This window comes from Microcebus murinus, chromosome 19 (assembly GCF_040939455.1).
Source record: "Microcebus murinus isolate Inina chromosome 19, M.murinus_Inina_mat1.0, whole genome shotgun sequence".
Lineage (NCBI taxonomy): Eukaryota > Metazoa > Chordata > Mammalia > Primates > Cheirogaleidae > Microcebus > Microcebus murinus.
The window spans coordinates 12,720,413-12,747,010 of NC_134122.1; the positions used below are offsets into that span (position 1 = coordinate 12,720,413).

Sequence of the window (26,598 nt, forward strand, 5' to 3'; positions counted from 1 at the left end):
CAAATGACAAAAGAAAAAATAGATTGAATTGGACTCATTTTCCCACCAGATGGGAAATGCTGACCACTATCAAATAGACCTGAGATAAGGGAGAACTGAGCACTGAACTCTGACTGCTGGTCTTTGTTCTAAATTTTCCCCCAAGGGCCCTGGAGAGAGTCACACCCACATGCCAAACCTTAACGTTCCTTTCCACTGACCCCAAGTTTTTTTGTTTTTTTTTATTCATATCTTAAGTTTATTTACAAACATATCTAGTATGCCATGAGTTCAAGAGTTTGATCCATTTTTCAAAGAGATTGCACCTCTTAAAATGCTCTTCATATCTGTTAAATGGATGAGTTAAAACATCTTTACTTCTTAAGCAATTGGTGTCTTACTATGAAGAAAGGTGCAGCAAATCCAGATCCAAAGTACACAGTCATCATAGCTAGTAACCGCCACTTATTTTCCACAGAAAACGGCAACTTCTTCCCCGGGCCCTCCTCATAGTGGCTCCTACGGACCACAGAGGTTGTGAACCTCCGGATGCTCTGTGCCGACATGGCGCTGTCGAGAGCTCCGCGAAACGCGCGGAGAAAGAAGACGGAGGAAATGGCGGTTCTACACTAAGTCCTTTCTTCACGACCTCTTTTTTTTTTTTTTTTGAGACAGAGTCTCACTTTGTTGCCCAGGCTAGAGTGAGTGCCGTGGCGTCAGCCTAGCTCACAGCAACCTCAAACTCCTGGGCTCAAGCGATCCTCCTGCCTCAGCCTCCCGAGTAGCTGGGACTACAGGCATGCGCCACCATGCCAGGCTAAGTTTTTTTTCTATATTTAGTTGGCCAATGAATTTCTTTCAATTTATAGTAGAGACGGGGTCTCGCTCTTGCTCAGGGTGGTTTCGAACTCCTGACCTTGAGCAATCCACCCACCTCAGCCTCCCAGAGTGCTAGGATTACAGGCCTGAGCCACCGCGCCTGGCCTTGACCCCAAGTTTTTAGACAATGCCTTGCTCCCTTAATCAATTGCCAATCAAAGAAGCTCTGAATCCACCTATGACCAGTAAGCCCCCACTTCAAGATATCCTGTGTTTTTTGGACCAAACCAATGTATAACCTCCACGTATTGATTTCCGATTTTCCTGCTACTTCTGCTTTCCTGAAACGTACCCCTGCCTGTAAAAACCCTTGCCTGTAAGCCACTGGGGAGTTTGGGTCTTAAGCATTAGCTGCCTGTTCTTCTTGCTTGGCACCTGCCATAAATGTCTGTCTTTCTCTCACTGCAAATCTCGGTGTCAGTGTCTGGCTTTGCTGCACTGGGTGAGCGGATCCTGATTTGGTTCAGTAACATGTCTAGGTCTCACCCCCTGAAATCTGGATTTAAATGGGTTGCAGTGTAGCCCAGGCATCTATATATTTTTAAAAGCCCCCCAGTTAATTCTGAAGGTAGCTACCACTTCCTCCTTTGGCGAATTACATGTGCTCATCCCTGGACCACTGCACATACTTTTTTTTTTTTTTTTTTTTTGAGACAGAGTCTCGCTTTGTTGTCCAGGCTAGAGTGAGTGCCGTGGCGTCAGCCTAGCTCACAGCAACCTCAGACTCCTGGGCTTGAGTGAGCCTTCTGCCTCAGCCTCCCGAGTAGCTGGGACTACAGGCATGTGCCACCATGCCCGGCTAATTTTTTTATATATATATCAGTTGGCCAATTAATTTCTTTCTATTTTTTATAGTAGAGACGGGGTCTCGCTCTTGCTCAGGCTGGTTTTGAACTCCTGACCTTGAGCAATCCGCCCGCCTCGGCCTCCCAAGAGCTAGGATTACAGGCGTGAGCCACAGCGCCCGGCCTTGCACATACTTTTTGAAGGAGGGAAGATTTCAAGCTGCTCTCAAAGTCTCGAAGTCAATTCATTTAACCTGTTCCTGTGCCTGCCCCAAAGCTGTTGACTATTAATACTGCACAAAGGACTGGAGTCTTTTGCTTATTAACCCTTCCACGTGCCAGATACAAACCACACTTCCTCTCCTAAGGACCGAGGAGGAAAGCCATAATGACCACTTGCCAGTGAGGTGGGAATACACAGGGAACCTGCGGTGGGGATTTGGGGAAAGATCCAATAGCAATTTTTTTCTGCATAGACCCTGTTCTGTTTAGAACCTTGGGGACCTTGAACCTGGCTATAGTCAAGGGAGCCCCACCCACAGATATAGGCCAACTGCCTGGCTCAGAGGCCTTTGAAAGTTTCCCTTGGCCTTCTCCATGGCCGGTGTGGCCTGATTCACGGTCGCACTCATGGTTCAATGCAGCAATACTATGAGCTGGCCAGGCCTGGTGGCTCATACCTGTCATCCCAGCATTTTGGGAGGCAAAGGCAGGAGGATCAGTTGAGGCCAGGAGTTCGAGACCAGCCTGAGCAACACAGCAAGACCCCATCTCCACAGAAAATTAAAAAAGTAGCCAGGCATGGTGGTGTGAGCCTGTGGTCCCACCTACTCAGGAGACTGAGGCAGAAGGATCACTTAAGCCCACGAGTTCAAGTCTACAGTAAGCTATTATGAGGCCAGTGTACTCCAGCCTGGGTGACAAAGTGAGACCCTGTCTGAAAAAAAATACAAAAAAAAAAAAAAAAAAAAAAAGTGAGGCTATGAAGGGCAAATTCACTCTCTCTGCCTGGATGCCTGAGCTGGGACATCAGTCTTCTGCTCTGGAACTAGGACTCGTACCACTGGCTCCCCTGGTTCTCAGGCCTTTGGCCTCGAACTGGAACTAGACCATTGGCTTTCCTGAGCTCTCAGCACACAGTGGGACTTCTCAGTCTCCATAACTGTATGAGCCAATTCCTTGTAATAAACCTCTTTGCCTCTCTTTCCATATATATTTTATATGTATATATGTGTGCGTATATATTACATATGTATGTATATAGATAATGGATGTATATATGTGTGTGTATATATATGCACATATAAATAAGTATAGTTGACCCTTGAAGTGGAGGTTGAGGGTGTCAACCCCTTGCACCATCAAAAATCCACATATAGGCCGGGCGCGGTGGCTCACGCCTGTAATCCTAGCACTCTGGGAGGCCGAGGCGGGCGGATTGCTCGAAGTCAGGAGTTCAAAACCAGCCTGAGCAAGAGTGAGACCCCGTCTCTACTATAAATAGAAAGAAATTAATTGGCCAACTGATATATATAGAAAAAATGAGCCGGGCATGGTGGCGCATGCCTGTAGTCCCAGCTACCCGGGAGGCTGAGGCAGAAGGATCGCTTGAGCCCAGGAGTTTGAGGTTGCTGTGAGCTAGGCTGACGCCACAGCACTCACTCTAGCCTGGGCAACAAAGCGAGACTCTGTCTCAAAAAAAAATAAAAAATAAAAAATAAATAAATCCACATATAACTTTTGACTCCCCCAAAACTTAATTATACTGATGGCCTACTATTGACTGGAAGTCTTACGGATACATAAACAGTCAATTAACACACATTTTGTGTATGTTATATGTATTATATATAGTATTCTCACAATAAAGTAAGATAGAGAAAAGAAAACATTATTCAGAAAATCATAAGAAGGAGAAAACACATGTACTACTCATTAGGTGGAAGTGGGTCACCAAAAAGTCCTCCATCCCCATCGTCTTCAGGCTGAGGAGGCAGAGGAGGAAGAGGAAGAGGAGGGCTTGCTCTCGCTGTCCCAGGTGTGGCAGATGTGGAAGGAAATCCACGTAGCAGTGACCCTTGCCGTTGGAAGCCGTGTTGTTCGAGGGTGTATACAGTAAGGTTCTCTGAAGAAACCTATTGTTCTCTCCTGCCTCACTCTCCGTTCAGTTCCCAGATGTTGCCAACTTCTTTCCCACCGCAGGGACCTTTTACTTCTAGCAGATTCTCTCTTCCCTTCCCCAGCTCCCTACCTAAACCCTTGTTCCTGAACCCCTAAGGCCCAGCTGAAGTCATTTTCCCCGGACTTCCACTATAAATGATACCCCTGATCTTACCCTCTCCGCTGTACAACTGGGCTGGCGTGTACGCAGCACAGGGACAAGTGCCATTGCACAGATTCAGGCTGATCTACCTGCGATACCTCTTTCGTGTGCCGGCTGTGCAGCTGCTTTAGGGCAAGGATTATGTCTATTTTGTTCACCATCGTAAGCGCAGCGCCTGGCATGTGGTAGGTACCTAAGAACATATTTATTAAATGAACAAACATAGTCATTTTCATGGCCAATGTTCAATATAGTATTTTAGAGAGAAAAAAAAATATTGGTCCTTTGCCAAATACATGGCATTGTTTTGCTATATAATTTATGGCCTACGTGTAACAACAACGATAACAAATACTTAAAAGTCTCTGCCAGCAGGCAGAAATTAGCCTTACTACACACCAACCCAGCCTGGGTGCCCTATGGGCCTGGAAGAACCATTTAGAAGCAATTGCTAAAACTTTGTTTGTGGTGTAATTAAATAACCAGCTCTCCCCAGGAGTTCTATCGTAATAGTCAGCCTAAGAGACGCAGAAAGTTTCAGTGGCATAATGGCCCACACAGGTTCTCAGCCCTGCAGCCTTCTTCAGTATCTGCATCATTTTCTCTGTGGGGAAATGCTTTAACTGAATAGATCATTTTGCTTTAAAAAAATATTCTTGCAAACTTTCTAGGAAAACATTCCAGATAGTCATAATCCCAATGATAGCAGAGCTTTCTACTGCAATACATGAGCTAATGACCACAAAGAGGCTTGCCTGGCACATAGTAGGTGCTTAACAAATGACAGTTGACTTCCCATATCTCTAGGGCTATTCCAAGATTTTTTTTTCTTTTCTTTTTGAGACAGGGTTATATATATATATATATATATATATATATAACAGAAGTTTATTTCTCGCAGTTCTGGAGATTGGAAAGTCCAAGATCAAGGTGCTGGAAGATCTGGTATCTGATGAGGGCTCAGGCTGTGGTTCATGGATGTCTCCTAGCTGTGTCCTCACATGTTGGTGGAGGAAACAATCTCCTTTGGGCTTGTGTTATAAGGCACTAATCCCATCCGTGAGGGTTCTTCCCTCATGATCTAATCACCTCCCAAAGACCTGACCTCCTCAGACATCACCTCGGGGATTAGGATTTCTTTCTTTCTTTGTTTTTTATTTATTTTTTTCATATTATGGGGGTACAAATATTGTTAGGCTTACATATATTGTCCCTGCCATTCCTCCCCACGCCCTCCCCCGCCCCTTGAGACAGGGTCTTATACTCTGTTGCCCAGAGTAGAGTGCCGTGGCATCATCATAGCTCACAGCAACCTCAAACTCCTGAGCACTAGCGATCCTCCTGCCTCAGCCTCCCAAGTAGCTGGGACTATAGGCATGTGCTATCATGCCCAGCTAATTTTTTGATTTTTTTTTGGTATTTCGGCGTATTATGGGGGTACAGATTTTAAAAATTTTTTGATTTTTAGTAGAGACAGGGTCTCACTCTTGCTCAGGCTGGTCTCAAACTCCTGACCTGAAGCAATCCTCCTACGTTGGCTTCCCAGAGTGCTAGGATTACAGGCTTAAGCCACAGAGCTGGCCTAGGGCTATTCAAAATTTAAAGGTACTACCTTCCCACTACTTCACTTGACTAGGTTTAAAATACTTAATAAATAAATAAAAATACTATCTAACTCAGGCTACCGCTTATGAAAATGCCCTTGAAAAAAATTAAATAGATAAGTAACAGAAGTTTCTTGGAGGAAAATAAAAATGGATATTTATTTATTTATTTATTTATTTTGAGACAGAGTCTCACTCTGTTGCCCGGGCTAAAGTGCCATGATGTCAGCCTAGCTCACAGCAACCTCAAACTCCTGGGCTCAAGCAATCCTTCTGCCTCAGCCTCCTGAGTAGCTGGGACTATAGGCATGTGCCACCATGCCCAGCTAACGTTTTCTGTATATATTTGGTTGGCCAATTAATTTCCTTCTGTTTTTAGTAGAGATGGGGTCTCGCTCTTGCTCAGGCTGGTTTCGAACTGCTGACCTCCAGGATCCTCCGGCCTCAGCCTCCCAGAGTGCTAGGATTACAGGCGTGAGCCACTGTGCCTGGCCAAAATATGGATATTTAAAAAGATCTACTGGGACTCATCTCTGCTTCATCTTCAAGCCTAATGGTAAATATACAGCATGCTTTTTTTTTCTTCTTTTTTGAATGTAAAGCATGAAGTAAAAGCTTGAAAGCTGAGCACAGTGGCTCACACCTGCAATCCCAGCACTTTGGGAGGCTAAGGTGGGAGGATTGCTTGAGGGCAAGAGTTCAAGACCAGCTTGGAGCAACATAGACAGACACTGGATCTACAAAAAATTTTTTTTAAATATTAGCAAGGTGTGGCAGTGTGTGCCTATAGTCCCAGCTACTCATGAGGTTGAGGCAGATTGGAGGTTACAGCGAGCTGTGCTCACACCACTGCACTCCAGCCTGAGTGCATATAGTAAATAAATAAATAGCTGGAAGAGACACTGTACTGATTCAGAAAATAGCCTGGTCTTATCAGGGGCAGTCCCTACATTGAACATTCTTCCATCTGGTCCCCATAAAAGAATTCTTAGGCCAGGCGCGGTGGCTCACGCCTGTGATCCTAGCACTCTGGGAAGCCGAGGCAGGAGGATTGCTTGAGCTCAGGAGTTCAAGCCTAGCCTGAGCAAGAGCAAGACCCATGTCTACTATAAATAGAAAGAAATTAGTCAAACAACTAAAAATAGAAAAAAATCAGCCGGGCATTGTGGCACATGCCTGTAGTTTCAGCTACCCAGGAGGCTGAGGCAAGAGGATCGCTTGAGCCCAGGAGTTTGAGGTTGCTGTGAGCTAGGCCGACGCCACAGCACTCACTCTAGCCTGGGCAACAAAGTGAGACTCTGTCTCCAAAAAAAAAAAAAAAAAGGCCGGGCGAGGTGGCTCACGCCTGTAATCCTAGCACTCTGGGAGGCAGAGGCGGGTGGATTGCTGGAGGTCAGGAGTTCAAAACCAGCCTGAGCAAGAGCGAGACCCCGTCTCTACTGTAAATAGAAAGAAATTAATTGGCCAACTAATATATATAGAAAAAATGAGCCGGGGATGGTGGCGCATGCCTGTAGTCCCAGGTACTTGGGAGGCTGAGGCAGGAGGATTGCTTGAGCCCAGGAGTTTGAGGTTGCTGTGAGCTAGGCTGACGCCACAACACTCACTCCAGCCCAGGCAACAAAGTGAGACTCTGTCTCAAAAAAAAAAAAAAAAAAAAAAAAGAACTAAGGTGGCCAAGCCACGTCTCTGGAATGGAATCATGGGATTTTATTGGAGCAAAGGTGGATGTTCTACCACCATCCAGACTTGGTGGGAGATGTCCCGAGTGCCTGGGTGTAGGAGTTTATCTTCTCCAACAGCACCACCCGCTGGGGACAAGCCCACCGCCCTCTGCTCCGGAGGGCCACAGTGGTGCTGAACCAGGCAAAGGGGGTTGCACACAGCGAGAGGAGAGATGGAAGAGCTGGCGAGTCCTGTGGCACGAGCAGGGAGGGCTCCACGGGCCGGCTGCAGCTGGTGGACAGTCCTCCCCAGGTGGCAAGAGAAGGAGAGCCAACAGAACTCCTGGGCGCTGGCGACTTACACTCGCTTAAGTGGAGGTGAGTGGCCTCCCCTCGGTGACACAGCTGTCGTCTGCAGGGCCCCTCACCTCTTCCGCAGCCCACAGGAAGTGCCTCTCAAAGTGTGATCCCCCCCACCACCACCAAGACTAGCAGATTCAGCAACGCTTTCCTAGAAATGCAAATTCTCAGGCCACGCCCAGACCTGTGGAATCCGGAACTCAGGAGGGTGGGGCCCTGCAGTCTTTTTTTAAACAGAGTCTCCAGGTCACCTTGTGTACCCTCAAGTCCGAGAGCTGCTGCTCTAGTCTAAGGCAGTATGTGTCAACCTCTACTTCATTCTAGAATCTCCTTGGAAGCTTTGAAAAACAAACAAAAAAAGCTCCTAATGCTCAGGTTTCACCCACACGAATCAAATCAGAATTTGGTGATGTGACCCAGCCAGCCATCAATAGTGCTTAACATCACCCCCCACCCCCCACCCGCTCTCCGGTGATTCAAATGGGCAGGCAAGTTTGGGAAGCAGTGGCCCACCCCAGGGCTGTCGACCGGAGCACGTCCCGGGGTGCTGCGTACAAATGCCCAGCCTCAGGCCCTGCCCCCACACCTGCTGGGTCGTCGGAGTCTGCACTTTGACAGAATCCCTGAGTGACCCTCCTCAGCGCGTTAGAACGGGAGAAGCCCTGGCCTGCGTATACAACACTGAATCAGAGAGGTGTGTCTGAGACTTTCGGACTTCCAGATCAATGATTTACTGAACGGGTCCTGGCGTCGTTGCTTTTGTTTGTCTGGTTCTCCGGGGACATTGGCATCCTTCCTGCCCCCATCGAAGGACGATCTGCCTGGGGGAGGGGAGAATGGCCAGGGGAGAGTGATTAAGTTCCAGGGGGCCCTAGAGAGTAAAGGAGGAGGAGACACTTTAATTAACATTTGGACCTGTTCTGTCCTCCGGTGTCCCTAATTACTACATGGTTACTCCCCGGAGGCCCCCCCTAAACCAGCTATTTTTTACTCACTCCACCCTACCCTCTGATTTTTTTCTTTTTACTCATCTCTCAACATCTTATCAGATCATAACCAAACGATTTAGAAAGTGAAACCAAGGCTGACTCACAATTGAAATAGACATGAACCTGGACTTAGTTATTTCCTTAAACAAGTAGAAAGATCCTGGGATTGCAATGGTCCAAACTTGTGACCAAGGGTGGTAGAAATTGTGTTGCCTTGGAATTTTTGAACTGACAGGATCCTTTTTGTATCGATCCAATACATACGTTTAGTCTTTTTCCTTTGCTTGATAATGGTACGTGGCCCGTACATTTCTGTTCAGTCTTTATGCCCACACTCATTTTCATCCATGTGTGTTTGTGGGTAGACACGACAAATACGGATTGTCAGGACACCTCTGGACCCTGGGCAGTGGAAAGAGGCTGCACCTGAATCCCTTGGAGGACGTCACTTTGCTATGCTGGGTCCCTGTCTTCTCACTTCTAAAATAAGGGAATTTTATAGTTGGAAGGTGCAAGATCAAATGTCTACAGGAGATGATGTAGTAGCAGATATGGGGCTAAAGTAGCCCCTACTCAACCCTCCCTGCTTGTTAACTTGTGGGAATATGTTAACTTGTGTTGCCAGATTTCAAGAAAAGTGAAAATTTTAAACATTTGTATTTTCATTGCAATTTCCCAGTTTATAAATGTTGAGAACTAATACAACTTTTTTTTTCCCTTTGCAGAATTTGGAAACCACACAAAATACTCCCGAGGCCATAGTCCACGTGGAGCCAGTCAAGTGATGACAGTTATGTGTTTTGTGGGGTCATATCTGTGACTCTACTTCAGTCCTTCAATAAATATTTGAGTACCCATTATAAGCCGGAAGCTGCTATAACAGAATCTCATAAACTGGTGAGTTTTAAACACTAGGAAATTGGCGGGGGCGTGGTGGCTCGTGCCTGTAATCCTAGCACTCTTTGGGAGGTCAAGGCAGGAGGACTGCTTGAGCCCAGGAGTTTGAGGTTGCAGTGAGCTATGATGATGCCACCGCATTCTACCCAGGGGGACAGAGTGAGACTGTCTCAAAAAACAAAAGAAAACAAAACAAGAACAGGAATTTATTTCTCCTGGTTCTAGAGGCTGGGAAAGTCCCAAATCAAGGACCTAGTAGATTTGGTGTCTGGAGAGAGTCCACTTTCTGGTCCACAGACATAACTTCCTTGTGCCCTGAGGGCTCTTTTACAAGGATGCAACCCTCATGATCTAATCTCCTCCCAAAGGCCCCACCTCCTAAAACCATCACCTTGGTGGTTAGAATTTCAACATATCGTGTTTCCCCAAAAATAAGACAGGGTCTTATATTTATTTTTCCTCAAGAAGACACCCTAGGCCTTATTTTCAGGGGATTTGTTATTTTTTTTTTTTAAATAACAAATGGTTCAACAATCTACATTTATTCAAATATAGTTAAGTCGTCTTCTTCTGGAACATTATCATAACTCTCCAAACCCCGAATTCCATCCTGAATTTCTTGCGACTCTATTTCCTTTAGAACCATTGGCCCCAATCTCTCATGTCGAGCAACAGGGCTCTCATGGGGCAGATGAGAAGGGCTGCTCGTCTTCTTTACCGCTCCGAGACAAAATGCATGGGTTGTGCAGATGCGCTGCGTAGCCACGCCCATCACTAGGGCTTATTTTCGGGGCAGGGCTTCTATTGTGCAAATGCTTAGAAATCCTGCTAGGGCTTATTTTATGGGGAGGTCTTATTTTCAGGGAAACAGTATGAATTTGGGAGGACACATTCAGATCATTGCAATGCTCAATAAATGCTATCTAACATTACTATTTTTATTATTACATAATAGTTCCGTGGAGTTAGGGGCTGGGTCTGACTGAAACCATGCGGTGGCAATTACTAACTTGATAGCAGCAGGTTGTGTTCCAAAAGTGTATAGCTCAGAGCTTGCTTTCCCATGGAGACAGGCATCAATTGGTTACTTCCCCAAGGCAAATTTGGAAATGCCTATTTAAACTATAGGGTGGCCTACATATTGCACAATTGGGATTTAAAAAAAAAAAAAACCTCAGAAGCAGCACTGATGTGATGCAAATACAGCAAAAGAAGCAGCTCTTTTGGATCCTTTTTTATAAATGATGATAAAAGGCTTTTTGCTTGTTGTGAATGGCCCTTGAGACTTTCAGGCAGGATTAATTAGAAGGCCAAGAGCAAGAGTTCACACTTTAAGATTCTGAAGGGGGCTTGCAGGGACATTTTAAGGGCCTTTAAGATGAATGACGCTAGGTTTTTAAAATTTGTTTAATTGCACTTAAAAATGTGTAACTTTCCTTTTCCTCAAGCAATTATCTCTAACATTGTTTTCATACTTATCCTTAAAGTACATCTTTAGGCTGATGACTCTCAAATTTGCATCTTTGGGCCACATTCTTTTTTTTTTTTTTTTTTTTTTTGAGACAGAGTCTCACTCTGTCACCTAGGCTAGAGTGCCGTGGCATCAGCCTAGCTCACAGCAACCTCAAACTCCTGGGCTCAAGCAATTCTCCTGCCTCAGCCTCCCAAGTAGCTGGGACTACAGGTGCACACCACCACGCCTGGCTAATTTTTTCTATTTTTAGTAGAGATGGGGTCTTGCTCTTGCTCCGGCTGGTCTTGAGCTCAAGCGATCCTCCTGCCTCAGTCTCCCAGAGTGCTAGGATTATAGGTGTGAACCACCACACCCGGCCAAGGCCACATTCTTATATACCCAACTCATGGCTTGACATCTCCACTTGGACATTTCATGCACATCTCAGATTTAACACTATCAAAACAGAACTCTTGACCCAAATTTGCCTCTTCCCAAGCCTTTCCCATCTCAATAAATGGTACCAACACACCATTTGCTCACACCACAACCTGGGAAATAGCCTTATTTTTTCTCATTTCTATCACTCCCACACCCCTGCATGGAATCCCTCAAGTAGCCCTGCGTACATGGCTCCAATATGCCATAGCATTCTATGAAAAATGTGCTATATCTGCGTTGTATGGTGTCAATTCAAGCCAGCATCGTCTCCAATAGCCTGCTAATTGATTTCTCTGCCTCTCCCACTTACACAGCAGCAAGGGTGATCATCTGAAAGCATACGTGATGCCTCTTCCCTGCTCTGAAGCTTCCAAAGGCTTTCCATTGCAAGTGGAATAAAACTCAGACTTGTTACCTTTTCCTGCAAGGTTTTTTGCAGTCTTGCCTCTGCCTGGCTTCCCCCAGACTAGCATTACTTCTATACATCAAACATGCCAGGCTGGTTGCAACTCAGGGCCCTTGCACCTGTTGATCCCCTTGCTTGGGAGCTCTCCCTGTGACATCTACCTTTTTTTTTTTTTTTTTTGAGACAGAGTTTCCTTTGTGGCCCAGGCTAGAGTGAGTGCTGTGGCGTCAGCCTAGCTCACAGCAACCTCAAACTCCTGGGCTCAAGCAATCCTCCTGCCTCAGCCTCCCAAGTAGCTGGGACTACAGGCATTTGCCACCATGCCCGGCTAATTTTTTCTATATATATTAGTTGGCCAATTAATTTCTTTCTATTTATAGTAGAGACGGGGTCTCACTCTTGCTCAGGCTGGTTTCGAACTCCTGACCTCGAGCAATCCGCCCGCCTCAGCCTCCCAGAGAGCTAGGATTACAGGCGTGAGCCACCGCGCCCGGCCAGAATTTCCTTTCTTTTAAAGACTAAATAATATTCTATCGTATGTATATACACCACATTTTGTTTAGCCATTCATCTGTTAGTGGATACTTGAGTTACTTCTACGTCTTGGCTATTGTGAATAATGCTGCTATGAACATGGGTGTGCAAATATCTGTTTGAGTCCCTGCTTTCAATTCTACATACCCAGAATTAGAATTGCTGAATTGTATGATAATTCTGTTTTAGGGAAAGGGGGATCTTTCATACTATTACCCTTAGCAGTTGCATCATTTTACATTCCCACCAGCAATACATAAGGGTTTCAATTTCTCCACACTCTAGCCAGCACTTGTTATTTTCTATTTTTGTTTTTGTTTATAGTAGCCATCCTACGGAGTTTGAAATGGCATCCCATTGTGGTTTTGATTTGCATTTCCCTAATGATTAGTGATGTTTTTTTTTTTATTTGCTTGTTGGCAATTTGTATATCTTCTGTAAAGAAGTGTTTATTCAAGTCCTTTGCCCTTTTTTTGAAAATTGGGTGGGAGGCCAAAGCAGAAGGATTGCTTGAGGTCAAGGAGTTGGAGACCAGCCTGAGCAAGAGCAGAGACCCCCATCTCTATTAAAAATAGAAAAAATTAGCTGGGCATGGTGGCCCAAGCCTGTAGTCCAGCTACACAGGAGGCTGAGGCAGAAGGATCACTTGAGCCCAGGAATTTGCTGTGAGCTATGATGAGGCCACGGCACTCTAGCCTGGGCAACAGAGCAAGACTCTGTCTCAAAAAAAAAAAAAAAACAGCACTGGTTGTTCAAATTTCAAGATGGCAACAGAAAATCATTAAACCAAGCTTAAAAACCTTCTAAGCATGGAGCCAAGTATAGCTGCATAGGCCACATGATGCCAGAAAGCCCCCTGAGAGAGATTGCATGGTGCCTGGACATATAGAAAGTATGCTCTGGATATGGCCCACATGGGCAGCAGATTATTAATTAATTTTTGTGCTTCTGTGTGTCTTCAATGTGATGACTGATAGTCTGTATTATGTACTTTGTCTTTTTTTTTTTTTTTTAACAGAAAGGGTCTTGCTCTGTTGCCCACACTGGAATAAAGAGGCCCGACCATAGGTCACTGCAGCCTCGAACTCCTGGGATCAGGAGAACCTCCTGCTTCAGCCTCCCCAGTAGCTAGGACTACAGGTGCACACCACTACAGTTGGCTAATTTTCTTTTCTTTTCCTTTTTTTAATAGAGACTAGGTCTCGAGATGTTGCTCAGGCTGGTCTCTAACTCCTGGCCTCAAGTGATCCAATGCACCTGGCTTGGCCTCCCAAAGTGCTGGGATTACAGGTGTGAGCCATGACACCCAGCCTGTACCTTGCGTCATGTTTCAGTAAATATCTGTAACATGAGTAAAATCATGATAATTTCTTCCAACAGCAATTCTTTCATCTTTGAGACAGTTTTATCTTTGCCATCCACTGTAATCCAGGTGTACAATATACCTCGTGGTTTCCATCAGAATTGTGTTAATACATTATGATTGTTTTTTATAATACCCTCAAGTAAGTTTGGCAAACACCGAGTTAGAGCGTTCTGTCATTACACTATAGGTTGGAGATTAGGTCCTAGTATCACCTTGACAATACCAAAGGAAATAAGATATACAATGAAACTCTCAGCCCTCCAAAAATGTAATTCCCCAGAGCTAAGTATAGGCTTGTCTGCTGTAGGATGATACATGAGTTCCCCAACAACCATATGTTCTGCAAAGTCACATGTGCTGAAGATCACAGGGCTAATGGAGGAACCAGGGTCAGGGCTGACCACTCAATACCTATGTTCCATGACCAGAGCACTAATAAGACTAAGAATTCAGGCCAGGCACGATGGCTCAAGCCTGTAATCCCAGCACTGTGGGAGGCCACAGTAGGAGGATTGCTTGAGCCCAGAAGTTCGAGACCAGTCTGGGCAACATAGTGAGACCTCCATCCTTTCATCACTATAAAAAATAGAAAAATTAGCTGGATTAGCTGGATGTGGTGGTATGCTCTCATAGGCCTAACCACTTAGGAGGCTGAGGCAGGAGGATCATTTGAGCCCAGGAGTTTGAGGATGCAGTGACCTATGATGACACCACTGTACTCTAGACTGGGCAACAGAGTGAGACTCTGTCTCAAAGGAAAAAAGAAAAGATTCAACTGCTAAGAATGACTAGGTGTTTGGAATTTCATGCATCATACTGGTACATTATAAGATGATCAGAAAAATGTTTCCTCTTTTATGGCCCTCAGGTGGTTTTTAGGTAGGGGATATCTTTGGTGTCAGAAAACCCAGGATTCAAATCCAGGTTGTGCCACTTAACCAGCTGTGTGGCTTGGGGCAAGTTACTAACCTTTCTGAGTGCAATTTCTTCCTATGTAAAGACAGGAATTTTATACTATTTACCTCCCAGAGTTTGAGGAGTGGTAATGGTTAGAAATATATATATCTATATATATATATTTGTTTGTTTGTTTGTTTTTTGAGACAGAGTCTCACTCTGTTGCCCAGGCTAGAGTGCTGTGGCGTCAGCCTAGCTCACAGCAACCTCAAACTCCTGGGCTCAGGTGATCCTCCTGCCTCAGCCTCCCAAGTAGCTGGGACTACAGGCATTCACCACCATGCCCAGCTAATTTTTTCTATATATTTTTAGTTGGCTAATTAATTTCTTTCTATTTTTAGTAGAGACGTGGTCTTGCTCTTGCTCAGGCTGGTTTCAAACTCCTGACCTCGATCGATCCTCCTGCCTCGGCCTCCCAGAGTGCTAGGATTATAGGCGTGAGCCACCACACCTGGCCGAAATAAATATATTAATAATTAAAATTCTTAGTAAATGGCCACTAGTATTTTAACAAAATGGTGAAAAATGTGGTATCAGTTTGGAATTGGGCAGTAGTGGGCCAGGTTTTTATTAGCCCTCTCCCATCCCTGGTGTTTGCTGGGAATAAACACCTCCCAGATGCTCACTGATGATTTGGAGATTAAACTATTATTTTTCTGCAATCCTATTATTTTCATATTCCTGTTTTCCTTACCCGAGGTGATGTAATACTCGGCCATCTGCTTCTTCCTCGCCTAAAAGTCACCGCAAGTCATGCTTTTTCTAAGTAGCCTCTTCCAGGGCCCAGCAGGGTGGGTCCCCTGAGGGGTAGCATGCCTGGGGGATGGTCCAAACACCATGCCAAGCAGTGTGACCTTCAGATAGTGTTAGTGGAACAGACCTTATAGAGTAAGCCTGTATTTGCCTCCGTGTCAGCATGAAGGAATAATTTCAGTTATGACATATATAGCAGACCACTGAAGAAGCCAAATGGTTCTATTTCAGCAAGAACCTCTGAAGTGAAATATTTACCCTTCCTTATCTGGAAGGAAGGTTCTTTAACATTTTTTTTTTTTTTTGAGACAGAGTTTCACTGTTGCCCAGGCTAGAGTGCCATGGCATCAGCCTAGCTCACAGCAACCTCAGACTTCTGCGCTCAAGTGATCCTCCTGCCTCAGCCTCCCAAGTGGCTAGGCCTATGAGAGCATACCACCACGCCCAGCTAATCCAGCTAATTTTTCTATTTTTTGTAGAGATGAAAGGGTGGAGGTCTCACTATATTGCCCAGGCTGGTCTCGAACTCCTGACCTTAAATGATCCTCCTGCCTTAACCTCCCTGAGTGCTGGGATTACAGGCATGAGCCACCGCACCCAGCCTTCTTTAACTCTTTTTTTTTTTTTTTTTTTTTTTTATTTGAGACAGAGTCTCGCTTTGTTGCCCAGGCTAGAGTGAGTGCCGTGGCGTCAGCCTAGCTCACAGCAACCTCAAACTCCTGTGCTCGAGTGATCCTTCTGCCTCAGCCTCCCGGGTAGCTGGGACTACAGGCATGCGCCACCATGCCCGGCTAATTTTATATATATATATCGGTTGGCCAATTAATTTCTTTCTATTTATAGTAGAGACGGGGTCTCGCTCTTGCTCAGGCTGGTTTCGAACTCCTGACCTTGAGCAATCCGCCCGCCTCGGCCTCCCAAGAGCTAGGATTACAGGCGTGAGCCACAGCGCCCGGCCTTCTTTAACTCCTTATTGATAAAGAGTCACACTTGCGACACCTGATTGCTTTTAAGAAACAGGTTACTCATATAAATTAGGTTGATTGTTGGCTGAAAGAAATTATAGGGGTGGCACAGAGACAGGCAACCACTCTACTGTTTACTAGCTGTCACCTTGGGCAAGTCATGTCCTTTATAAACATCTGCGTCATCATCTGGGAACAAGAGCATCTGACTTTATGTGGTCATCTTGAGGGTTCAATAAGCAGTAGTTATCATAGTTATGTAAAGTGCCTAGCACCTTGCCTGGCAAGTAGTAAGAGACCAATAAATGTTAACTAGTGTTATTGTGGATTGTATTATTATTATTATTGTCATCATCAGATTTAGGTGACTTCCAAGCAGTGACAGTAAATGCAGAAGGCTGCACTCTCCTTTACCCCAGCTTTAACTTCCATCTGCACACTCCCTCTCCCCACCCCTACCACACACTAACCTTCTTTTTCTTTAACCCAATCCTGGTGGGTGCTGACTTTAGGCCAGATGTTTAAGAAGGCTGGATGGAGTTGGGGAAGAACCAGGAGAAAGGCTATATAAGCCATGGATTAAGAGGCAGTTACAATGCTAGGAATTCCTACTAAAAGCAGATAGAAGGCCGGGCGCTGTGGCTCACGCCTGTAATCCTAGCTCTTGGGAGGCCGAGGCGGGCGGATTGCTCAAGGTCAGGAGTTCAAAACCAGCCTGAGCAAGAGCGAGACCCCGTTTCTACTATAAATAGAAATAAATTAATTGGCCAACTGATATATATATATAAAAAATTAGCCGGGCATGGTGGCACATGCCTGTAGTCCCAGCTACTCGGGAGGCTGAGGCAGAAGGATTGCTTGAGCCCAGGAGTTTGAGGTTGCTGTGAGCTAGGCTGACGCCACGGCACTCACTCTAGCCTGGGCAATAAAGCGAGACTCTGTCTCAAAAAAAAAAAAAAAAAAGCAGATAGAAAGATGAAATACCTCTGGCCAAACAATGCTTGTCCATTAGCGTTCCAAGTAGAATGTTTTTGCCCGGGGCAGTGACTCAAGCCAGTAATCCTAGCACTTTAGGAGGCTGAGGTGGGAGAATCCTTGAGACTAGGAGTTTGAGAACAGACTGGGCAACATAGTAAGACTCCATCACTAAAAAAGAAAAATTAAAATATTAGCTGGTCATAGTGGTGCTCCTATAGTCCAAGCTACTCAGGAGGCTGAAGCAGGAGGATCACTTGAGCCCAGGAGTTTGAAGTTGTAGTGAGCTGTGATTTCACCACTGCACTCTAGCCTGGGTGACAGAGCAAGACCCTGTCTCAAAAAAAGAAAAAAAAAACAAAAGTAAAAAGTTTCACCTCCGTACAATCCAATTCTTCAGAAATACATTACTAGGTACAGGAAAGAGATATACACAGGATTCTTTTTAAAAATTTAAGAGATAACTATAGAAGTAATAGAAGGCAGTGACTTACTGCTGGGGATTTTCATCGATTTTACATAATTTACATTTTATTTGCAGATATCCCTGAAAATGGTTTAAGCATGATAAGCAAAAGAGCTCCCGCCATTAGAATCGCCCTGCAAAATCCTGAGGCAGCTGAGAGTCAAATATGGGGGAATTTCATCTCTTGTTATCTCTATTTTATAAGTTACAAAGAGCTTCAGATAAGCTTCATTGTCCTCCTGTTTTATTGTTTAGAGTGTGCACGAGCCACTGAGGGCACGTCTTGTGCCCTGATTCATAGAATTTTGGCCCCTACCTCAAGCTGAGGCAGCCTGAGTGGAGATTTCAAATGTGTCATGAGGTTTCCCAGCCAAATTCCTCCTGCACCAACTTGAAAACTCGCTATAAAAATAGCCCTTACGGAGGGAGCCTGACCAGTGACAAAGATTCCCTCGCTGGGAGCAGAAACAAAAAGGCTGCTGTTTTCATTTTTTAAAATCTGCTTTAATGTCTCTAGGATGTGGATTTGCTTTTAAGATCGTATTTATAAAAAAATCACCCTTGTACTTGAGTCTTCTGTTTGAGAATCAAGTTCCTCGATTCTTGATGTCTAATTGGGTTAATCTGGAGTCAGATATAGGGTTTAAAGGAAACAAAAAAGAGAGCCTTATCTTTTGTTTACTCAGGGAATAAATTGGAGTGCAGTCTATCTAGGAAATTTGGAAGATCTCTAGGAAAATCCTAGTGGTTAAGGACTCTGGGGTTGGGCTGTGTTCAAGTCCTGACTCCAAGGTCTTTCAGGAGTTAAGAAAGAATCAATCATATTACAAGTTTTTGAGGCTCTGAGTGTATTAAAAATGTAGGAAATAGCAAGCAGAGTACTGTGTGGGTGAGGGGAAGCTTCCCCTTCACCCCTATATACTGTTCACTTGGGGAGAATCACAGAGTGATTACCCAACATCTCAATGGGGTACAGAAGTTTATACACCCCCATCTTGGAGGGGAGGGGGAGGTGAGAAATATAGGTCATTCTGTTTAGGTACAATAGAAGGTTACTAGGGAGAATGAATGGATAGGGGAGGGAAAATAGATTAACTTATAAATGATTCTCTTTGGAAATTAAATTAACCTGAGAGACAGGTATAATATTTAAGATGATTTGGCTCAGGTCTGGTTGCAGTGTTGATCTTCTTTCCTGTAATGTATTGAGATAACAGGGAGGGGAAGTGAAGTCGTTTGTTATTTTTGATGGGTCTGGTTTTCTATGAAGAAAGAAGGAGAGCCCCTTCCCATGGCTGTTGATCTCTAGGGGCCTTTAATTCCAAATCCTCTTTATACCAAGGAGTCATATTTTGGGGTGAAATTTACTGGCTTCCCTCAGTACAAAATTTGTGATATATTTTGTTTCCTTTTTACAGTTGTATAGTTTTAACACAAGAGGAAACAAACTATAATGCACTGTAATTACCTATTCGCCAGGTAATAATATAATTTATTTTGAAGTATTAATGCACAGCCCCAATAGGTGTGTGGGCTGGTAACAGGGCACAGTTTTAAAATTTAGACTTCCTGTCCGTGTGTCTCTGGGACTCCGTATGTAACCTCATTAGGGAAGAACGTCAAAGGTCTAAATCTGAGGCCTTTGACGAATGTGAGGTTGGGGCCAAATGTCCCTTCTGTCCCTGCCTGTGACATTCCTTCCTGGCCCTGCCTGCTACCAGCTGAGTGACCTTGGGAAGGCTGCTTAGCTTCTCTTGGCATGACACTTCCAATTTGTAAAGTGCCACATTGATACCTACTTGTAGTGTGGTTTTAGAGAATTTCATGAAGTAACCTCATATTGACCATTTGGCTCAGTGTTTGGCATTAGTAAATGCTCAATAAATATTAGCTTGAGTTGGTCGCTATTATTAGGGCTAAGACTCAATGCTCTGGCCAAAGTTTACTCAAAGGTCTGTGAATCACTGCCACACCCTAAGAATGTTCATTCTTTGTTCATTCAACACCTATTTATTGAGTGCTTCCTTTTAGTTTTTTTTAATTTTGTTTCACAAATACTACATCTGTGTTCTAATTAGTAAACTAGCAAGAGCGTGGAAAAAAAATCCATGGTCCCACTTATCACAGGTCTTCAATATTAGGTAAATGTAACAAATTTTCTTCTTTTTTTCCTCTATGAATCCTCCTCTGTTTTTTTTTTTTTTCTTTTACCAAGTTAAGGTCATAGCACATGTTCATTTTTGAATCTCATGCTTTTTCTGTTTGTTTAACATGTTAACATAACACTTTGCTGATTTCATTAAACATTCTTTATAAATATAATCTCTAATGGTTGCCGAAGATTTTACCTCTGAATATATGGTCTCTTAATCAGTTTCCTAGTGTTGGGCATTGGGATCGTTTCCCTGTTTTTTTCTTTCTTTTTTTTTTGCTATTAATAAGTAAAACTGAGATGAATACATTTGTATCAACTTGGTCTCTGTTTTAGATAATTTCCATTTCATTCCTCCCATTTCTTGAGTGCCTCCTATGGGTCAGGGAGGCACTGTGCTGTGAGCCTAGGATAGAGGAGGTGGGGCTGGGACAGGTGTGACCTTTGCTCTCACAAAGCTCATATCCTAAGGGTTAGACAGATGATAAATGTGCAAAGAAACCCAATACTTGCAGAGGTGACGAATACTACCAAGGAAAGAAACAAGGTATGTGACAGAGAGTAACTGGAAAGGGCACCGGCCAGCTTTTATGGGCATGGAGGTCCAGGCACACTTCTCTGAAGAGCTGAGACGGGCCGCGGGGAACAGGGCAGAGGCCCGAGTGTGGCGAAGGCAGTGCCTAGGACCCCACAGGTAGGGGGACTCACACACAGGCTTGTGCAAGTGCAGAGTTGGCATTTGCATGATCCTGAGAGTGAGTGCCTCTTTTAACTTAGTACCCTAGGCACCTCAGTCACCTTGCGAGGCTAGTCCCAACCCTGATGGGAACAAATGTAGGAAAGGCATTCCAGGCAGAGGGAACAGCAAGTTCAAAACCTCATAGGCTGGGGAGGCTTAGGGTATTCCAGGAACAGAAACTTGGTCGCTATGACTGCAACAAAGTGGGAGAAATGCTAATGGAACCAGAGACTCAGAATCACCAAATGAAATGAGGAAAAAAATCAGAAAGTTTTCAGAGTTGCTCGTATTTGATATATTTTTTAATATATTCAAGTAGCTTCAAATTCCCCCCCCCCCCCCCCCCGCGGTGGTTTAACATTGTCATGATAATCCATGCATGTTGGGAGATAGGGTTGGGGGTGCCATAGATAACTTTCAGTGCATAGGGGCTCAGAAGTAGTGCTGCTTCTCCTACATTTTATTTTATTATTTTGTTTTGTTTTTCACTCCTTTGTAGACCCAAGGAAGGAAGTAGCAGTTTTCAACATTGGCTCCATATCAGAATCCCCTGAGGAAATCTAAAAACTAGTGATTCCTGGGCCTACCCAGAGAGATTCTGATTTAATCGGTCTGGGATGCAGCGTCTGTGGAGGACTCTACTGTGAAGAGGACATTTTATTTATTTATTTATTTATTTATTTATGTTTTGAGACAGAGTCTCACTCTCTTGCCCAGGCTAGCGTGCCATGGCGTCAGCCTAGCTCACAGCAACCTCAAAGTCTTGGGCTCAAGCGATCCTTCTGCCTCACTCTCCTGAGTAGCTAGGACTACAGGCATGTGCCACCATGCCCGGCTAATTTTTTCTATATATTTTTAGTTGGCCAATTAATTTGTTTCTATTTTTTTTAGTAGAGATGGGGGTCTCACTGTTCCTCAGGCTGGTTTCGAACTCCTGACCTTGAGCTATCCACTCGCCTCGGCATCCCAAAGTGCTAGGATTACAGGCATGAGCCACCGTGCCCGGCCTGTGAAGATGAAATTGGCAATCACTGCTAGGATCCTGCTCTGGATATCAGCTGCTGTGGGTTGCCATGTAGGAGAATCCACATTTCACAGCCCCTGGTAGGCTTTTAGTAATGATGAATCTGGATTTTATTCTAAGAACGGGAAGCCACTGATGAGTTGTAAGAAGGATGGTGGCGTGATCTGATTTTTATTTTAAGAAAATCACTCTGGCTGTGGTGAGGCAGATTTCCTTAGAATAGATTCCCAGAAGTGGAATTACTGGGAGAAAGGGTATTAATGATTTTAGGTGTTTGAATACACACTATTATTACTTTGCAAGAAGTTTCCTGCCAAATGCCACTCTCCCACCTTCTATGTCCTCACACTATCCCTTTGCCAGCACGGTTTTTGAGAGTTAATTATTTCTATGGAAGAAGTGGGAAAAAAAAAACAAGACAAATAAGAAATTGTTTGGGCAACTGGATATAACCTCTGCCACTACTTTTTTTTCCATAGTTATTGGTCAAAATACTATGCAAATAGCCATGTCCCTACGAAAATTATAGGTCTGATTTTTAGTTAACATTTCTGGCTTGCTTACTGTGTGGCAGGCACTGCGCAAAGCACTTTACATGCAATATTTCTATTAATCCTCTCCACATCCTTAAGAAGTCACTACTATTATTATCATTTCCACTTTACTGTGAGAGTCAGGAGTTTGCTAACACTTCCTTGTCTTAGAAGAGGGAGAGTCAGAAATGGACATTTTTGATGTGCGCTACTGTTGTTTTATAATTTGAAGAGGTTAAAAGGACACTTGAAATTTTTCTCAGAGATCTAAGTTCTGGTGATTCTGGTGATTCATTTTGGAATTTGAATAATTGACATCATTTGGTCACTGCACCATTATTGCGATTGACTATTTAAGGAAGTCCAAATGACTAATAGGTTACATCAGCCATTTTTGCTTGTGGGGCTGAGGGTCCCAAAGTGAAGGGACGTCAACTCAGCTGGAACATAAAAAGTAAAGAATCTGTCCAGGTGTAGTGGCTCAAGTCTATAATCCCAGAGCTTTGGGAGGCTGAGGCAGGAGGATCTCTTAAGCTGAGGAGTTTGAGGTTACAGTGAGCTGTGATTGTGTCACTGCACTCCAGTCTGGGTGACAGAGCAAGCCCCTGTCTCCAACAACAACAACAACAACAACAAAAGTAAAGAATCTGAGGAAAACAAATCCAAGGAAGCTCAGAATTTACAATTAAGAAAAAGCTTTGGAGGCCAGGCACGGTGGCTCACGCCTGTAATCCTAGCACTCTGGGAGGCCGAGGCGGGTGGATTGCTCGAGGTCAGGAGTTTGAAACCAGCCTAAGCAAGAGCCAGACCCCGTCTCTACTATAAATAGAAAGAAATTAATTGGCCAACTAATATATATACAAAAAATTAGCCAGGCATGGTGGCGCACGCCTGTAGTCCCTGCTACTCGGGAGGCTGAGGCAGGAGGATTGCTTGAGCCCAGGAGTCTGAGGTTGCTGTGAGCTAGGCTGACGCCATGGCACTCACTCTAGCCTGGGCAACAAAGCGAGACTCTGTTTCAAAAAAAAAAAAAAAAGACAAGCTTGCAAGGTGGTGGAGGGGGAGATAGGACAAACATAAATATTTCAGTCATTTCTTCTAATAGATCCAGCTCCCTCACCCCTACTTCCTGGGTTCCTTGAGGGCAGGAATTGGGTATGGATGACTGACCTGTCCCTAGATGTTTAGTTGGTAGGAGGTCAGTAAATTTCTTGGAATGAAAGAATAAATCATGATTAGTCTGTATGTTAAAAACACAGGTGAGGACAATGTATTCCCATTGCTTATGTAATTAAACATTCATTACAAACAAAACCAAAAAATACTTTGTTGTACGATTAACAGTCTCCCAGAAAGGACCATACTGAGTGAGGGGACCCTCATCTTGGGACTTAGCAGGGAACAGTAAACAGGGAGGAAAGGACACCACTTGCAGGTCCTCTTTTACAACTGGTCATGCTCTTTCTTCTATTTTCCCCTCACAAACAGGGAGGTGGGCAAGTGTGAGGGTACCTAGTACAAATTTCGGGATGGAGTGTGTGCACATGAAATATAGCCCTCTCCTCTTGATACTTCCATTCAGCTTTATTGAATTTATTTTTCACACAGGTGGTCACCTGACCATGCTGGGGTCTGACCCACTCTTTGTGAGAATTTCAGTGTTGTGTCAAATATCAGCACCAGTTCAGAGAGGGAGTTTCTTTCTTCCTGAGTTGGGGGGGGGGGAGGGAGGATGAAGAAAGTTTATTTGAATTTCTGACTTTACATCCTTTACAACTGGCAGGTTCCTCTCTAGTGAGGGATTGGTGGGCTTAAGGAAGGAGCCCAAGGTTGAAGGAGCATAGTGTGTGGAGATACCAACTCCTGACAATCTTAAAGTACCTTTGGTAACAATTTTTAATTACACAAGGGACATATACTTTCTCCTTGCAATGTAAAATGATAGGTTAAGCAGATAGGATTAAGCCCCTTGTTTGATGTGCGTCTCGCCCACATTTGAAAAATGTATCTGTATCCATGTTGTGTATCAGATGCTTTAGTGAATTCTTTTGGGTGGGGAGAGTGTCTGGGGGACGTAGTGCTCAGGTTTGCTTCCTCTAGCCAGCTTTCTGCCGGTGAAGGTGGGCAAGTGTTGGGGGAGAAGATTTCGGGGCAGATTTCCCTGTGGCAGGGGACAGGGGGTGGGAGTCGCGGGTACGCCCCTTCCTGCGCTACGTAGTTTTTTGCAACGTGAAGAAATGGTCAAGGTGTCAGGACTCCGTCGGTACACTCCAGGTGGGGGCTGGCAAGGTGCATGGCTGCCTCCCCTCGACCGTACTGTTCTCACTTTTTACCGCGGACGGTGGGAAGGTGGGCGCACGTGAGCGCCAAGGGCACGCCTGTGCGCGCGCACCCCAGGGCACCAGCCCTCCTCACTCAGGTCCTTGATTGGACGCCTGTTTACACCTGACTGCCCGGCCCTCGGAGGTCAGATGTTCTCCCGAGGGTATCTGGGAGGGGTGTGTGGGGTGGTGGTTGAGATTCCCTCTCGGAGCATTCCCCGCGGGGCTGTCCGACCCCGGGCCGTCCGCTGGAAGTGGCGGCTAGCCCGGGGGGCGCGGGAAGGCGGCCCGCCCGCCGGTGGCCCCGCCCCTACCCGCCCCGCCCACCGGAGCCGGCCCCGCCCCTCCGGCCAGGCCCCGCCCCTCTCCCCAGGCCCGGCGGGCGCCGGCACGTCCTCTCCCTCCCAGCATGCCGTGCGGCAGCGGCGGCGCGGCGGGCGGAGCCGGGAGGCGGGGAAGCCGTGGCCGTGTGAGCTTGAGGAGCCGCCGCCACCGCCTCCTCCTCGCCGTCCTAGTCCTCCTGGGCCCCGGCGTCGCGGGCTGCGCACGGCCCTGGAAGAGACGTCGCCTCCCCTTCCTCCGCCTCCTTCTCGCGGCGCCGCTCCCGCCTCCTCCTCCTGCGCTGCGGGCTCAGGCGGAACCCGGAACGGCCGTCCGCCTCCCCCGCCCTCCGCCGCCTCCTCCTCCTCCTCCTCGGCTTCCTCTTCAGCCCCGGGCCGGAGCGGGGTGTCGGCGGCGGCCGGTTCGGGCGGCGACTCGCGCTTCTTCGGGCGGCGGCGCTTGGCCATGTCGTGTCGGGGAAGGTAATGAGCCGCAGAGCCCCGGGGTCTCGGCTGAGCAGCGGCGGCGGCGGCGGCACCAAGTACCCGCGGAGCTGGAATGACTGGCAACCCAGGTGGGTGACCGGCGCCGAGCCCGCCGCCCCGGCCGCCCGGGCCCCGCCTCGGGCGAGCCGAGGCCTAGGGCCTCCTGGCTGGGAGGCGCGGCCTAGGCCCTCCACCCCTCGGGAACCGGGCGCGGCTTCCTGGGTCTCCTCCCGCCCGCCGGGCTGGGGGAGGAAGGCCGCTGGGTGGCGAGGCCTAAGTGCCTCCCCCTCCCTGCATTTCAGCCCCGGGGCTGGACCCGGGGCGCCTGGCTGAGCCACTGGCCTAGGGGTTGGGTCAAGGAGGGTGAAGAAAGCAGCTGGGGCTGGGGGGGACATTCAAGTTACCACCTCTCCCCAAGTTGAGATTTGAATTGGGGCATCCTGAGAGTCCTGGACCCTCCCTGTTAACCATTCTCTTCCTCTCTTCCGCACCCTTTCAGCCGCCACGTGAAGGATCTCCTTAACTGTGTTCCCTTCTGTGACCCCCCACGTGTTAATATTAAGGGGAAAAAAAACCCTCTCCAACCAAGGCCTTAATCTTGACTTCAGGCAGGACATTAGTGTAACTGAGATAAGATTGTGTGACTGTTAATGGGATCGACTCACTCTGATCTTGGGAAATAAGTTTTCCCCAAATGCAAGGGCAGTTACTCTGGTGAATAGCAATTCATACCTGGACACTTGAGAGTGAACTCCATGGGCTTTCACTTAGAAGAGTAGAGAATTTCCTCTTGTATGGGGGGATTTCATCTCAGACCGATTTGGGGCCTAGTTGGATGTGAATATATTAGGAACATTAACTTTTTATGTAAATTCACTCTTCTTGTCTTTCTGATTAATTATACAGTTGTTCCTAATTTAGGACTGATTTATTCTCTTACTAAGTAACTACTTGTAGTATTCAGAGACTATTTGGAATTTAACTCATTGGTTAGAACAATTCCCTAAATGTATGCAAATATATTTTAGTGTGGATTGAATCACTGAGCTTTCTTATGCTTTAGAGCATGCTTGCAATATAATTGTCCAGAAATTGACCAAGTAAATGTCAAATGCACATGTTGTTGGGATGCCTTTTTGCTGTCTGATAGTTACATGTAATTCCAGCAGTGTTTAGAAATTAACAATTTGGTAAGATGTTAGATGTGACATTTTATTAAGACTTGAT

General features: G+C 45.7%; 1 protein-coding gene and 1 pseudogene across 2 annotated transcripts in view; one reads left to right on the forward strand and one right to left on the reverse strand.

The window, feature by feature from the left end:
- Positions 1-206: 206 nt before the first annotated feature.
- On the reverse strand, positions 207-626 carry LOC142862386 (cytochrome c oxidase subunit 7C, mitochondrial pseudogene; annotated as a pseudogene).
- Positions 627-24,979: 24,353 nt separating this feature from the next.
- The window catches only part of SMG1 (SMG1 nonsense mediated mRNA decay associated PI3K related kinase), a 105,424-nt gene continuing 103,805 nt past the window's right edge, over positions 24,980-26,598 (forward strand). The window contains exon 1 of one of the 2 annotated variants that reach the window (XM_012736041.2): positions 24,980-25,460. In XM_012736041.2, the coding sequence (XP_012591495.1) occupies positions 25,372-25,460 (89 nt within the window). In that variant the 5' untranslated portion in view covers positions 24,980-25,371. The remainder of the gene's footprint in view (positions 25,461-26,598) is intronic. The other variant, XM_075995141.1, reaches the window with a different exon arrangement.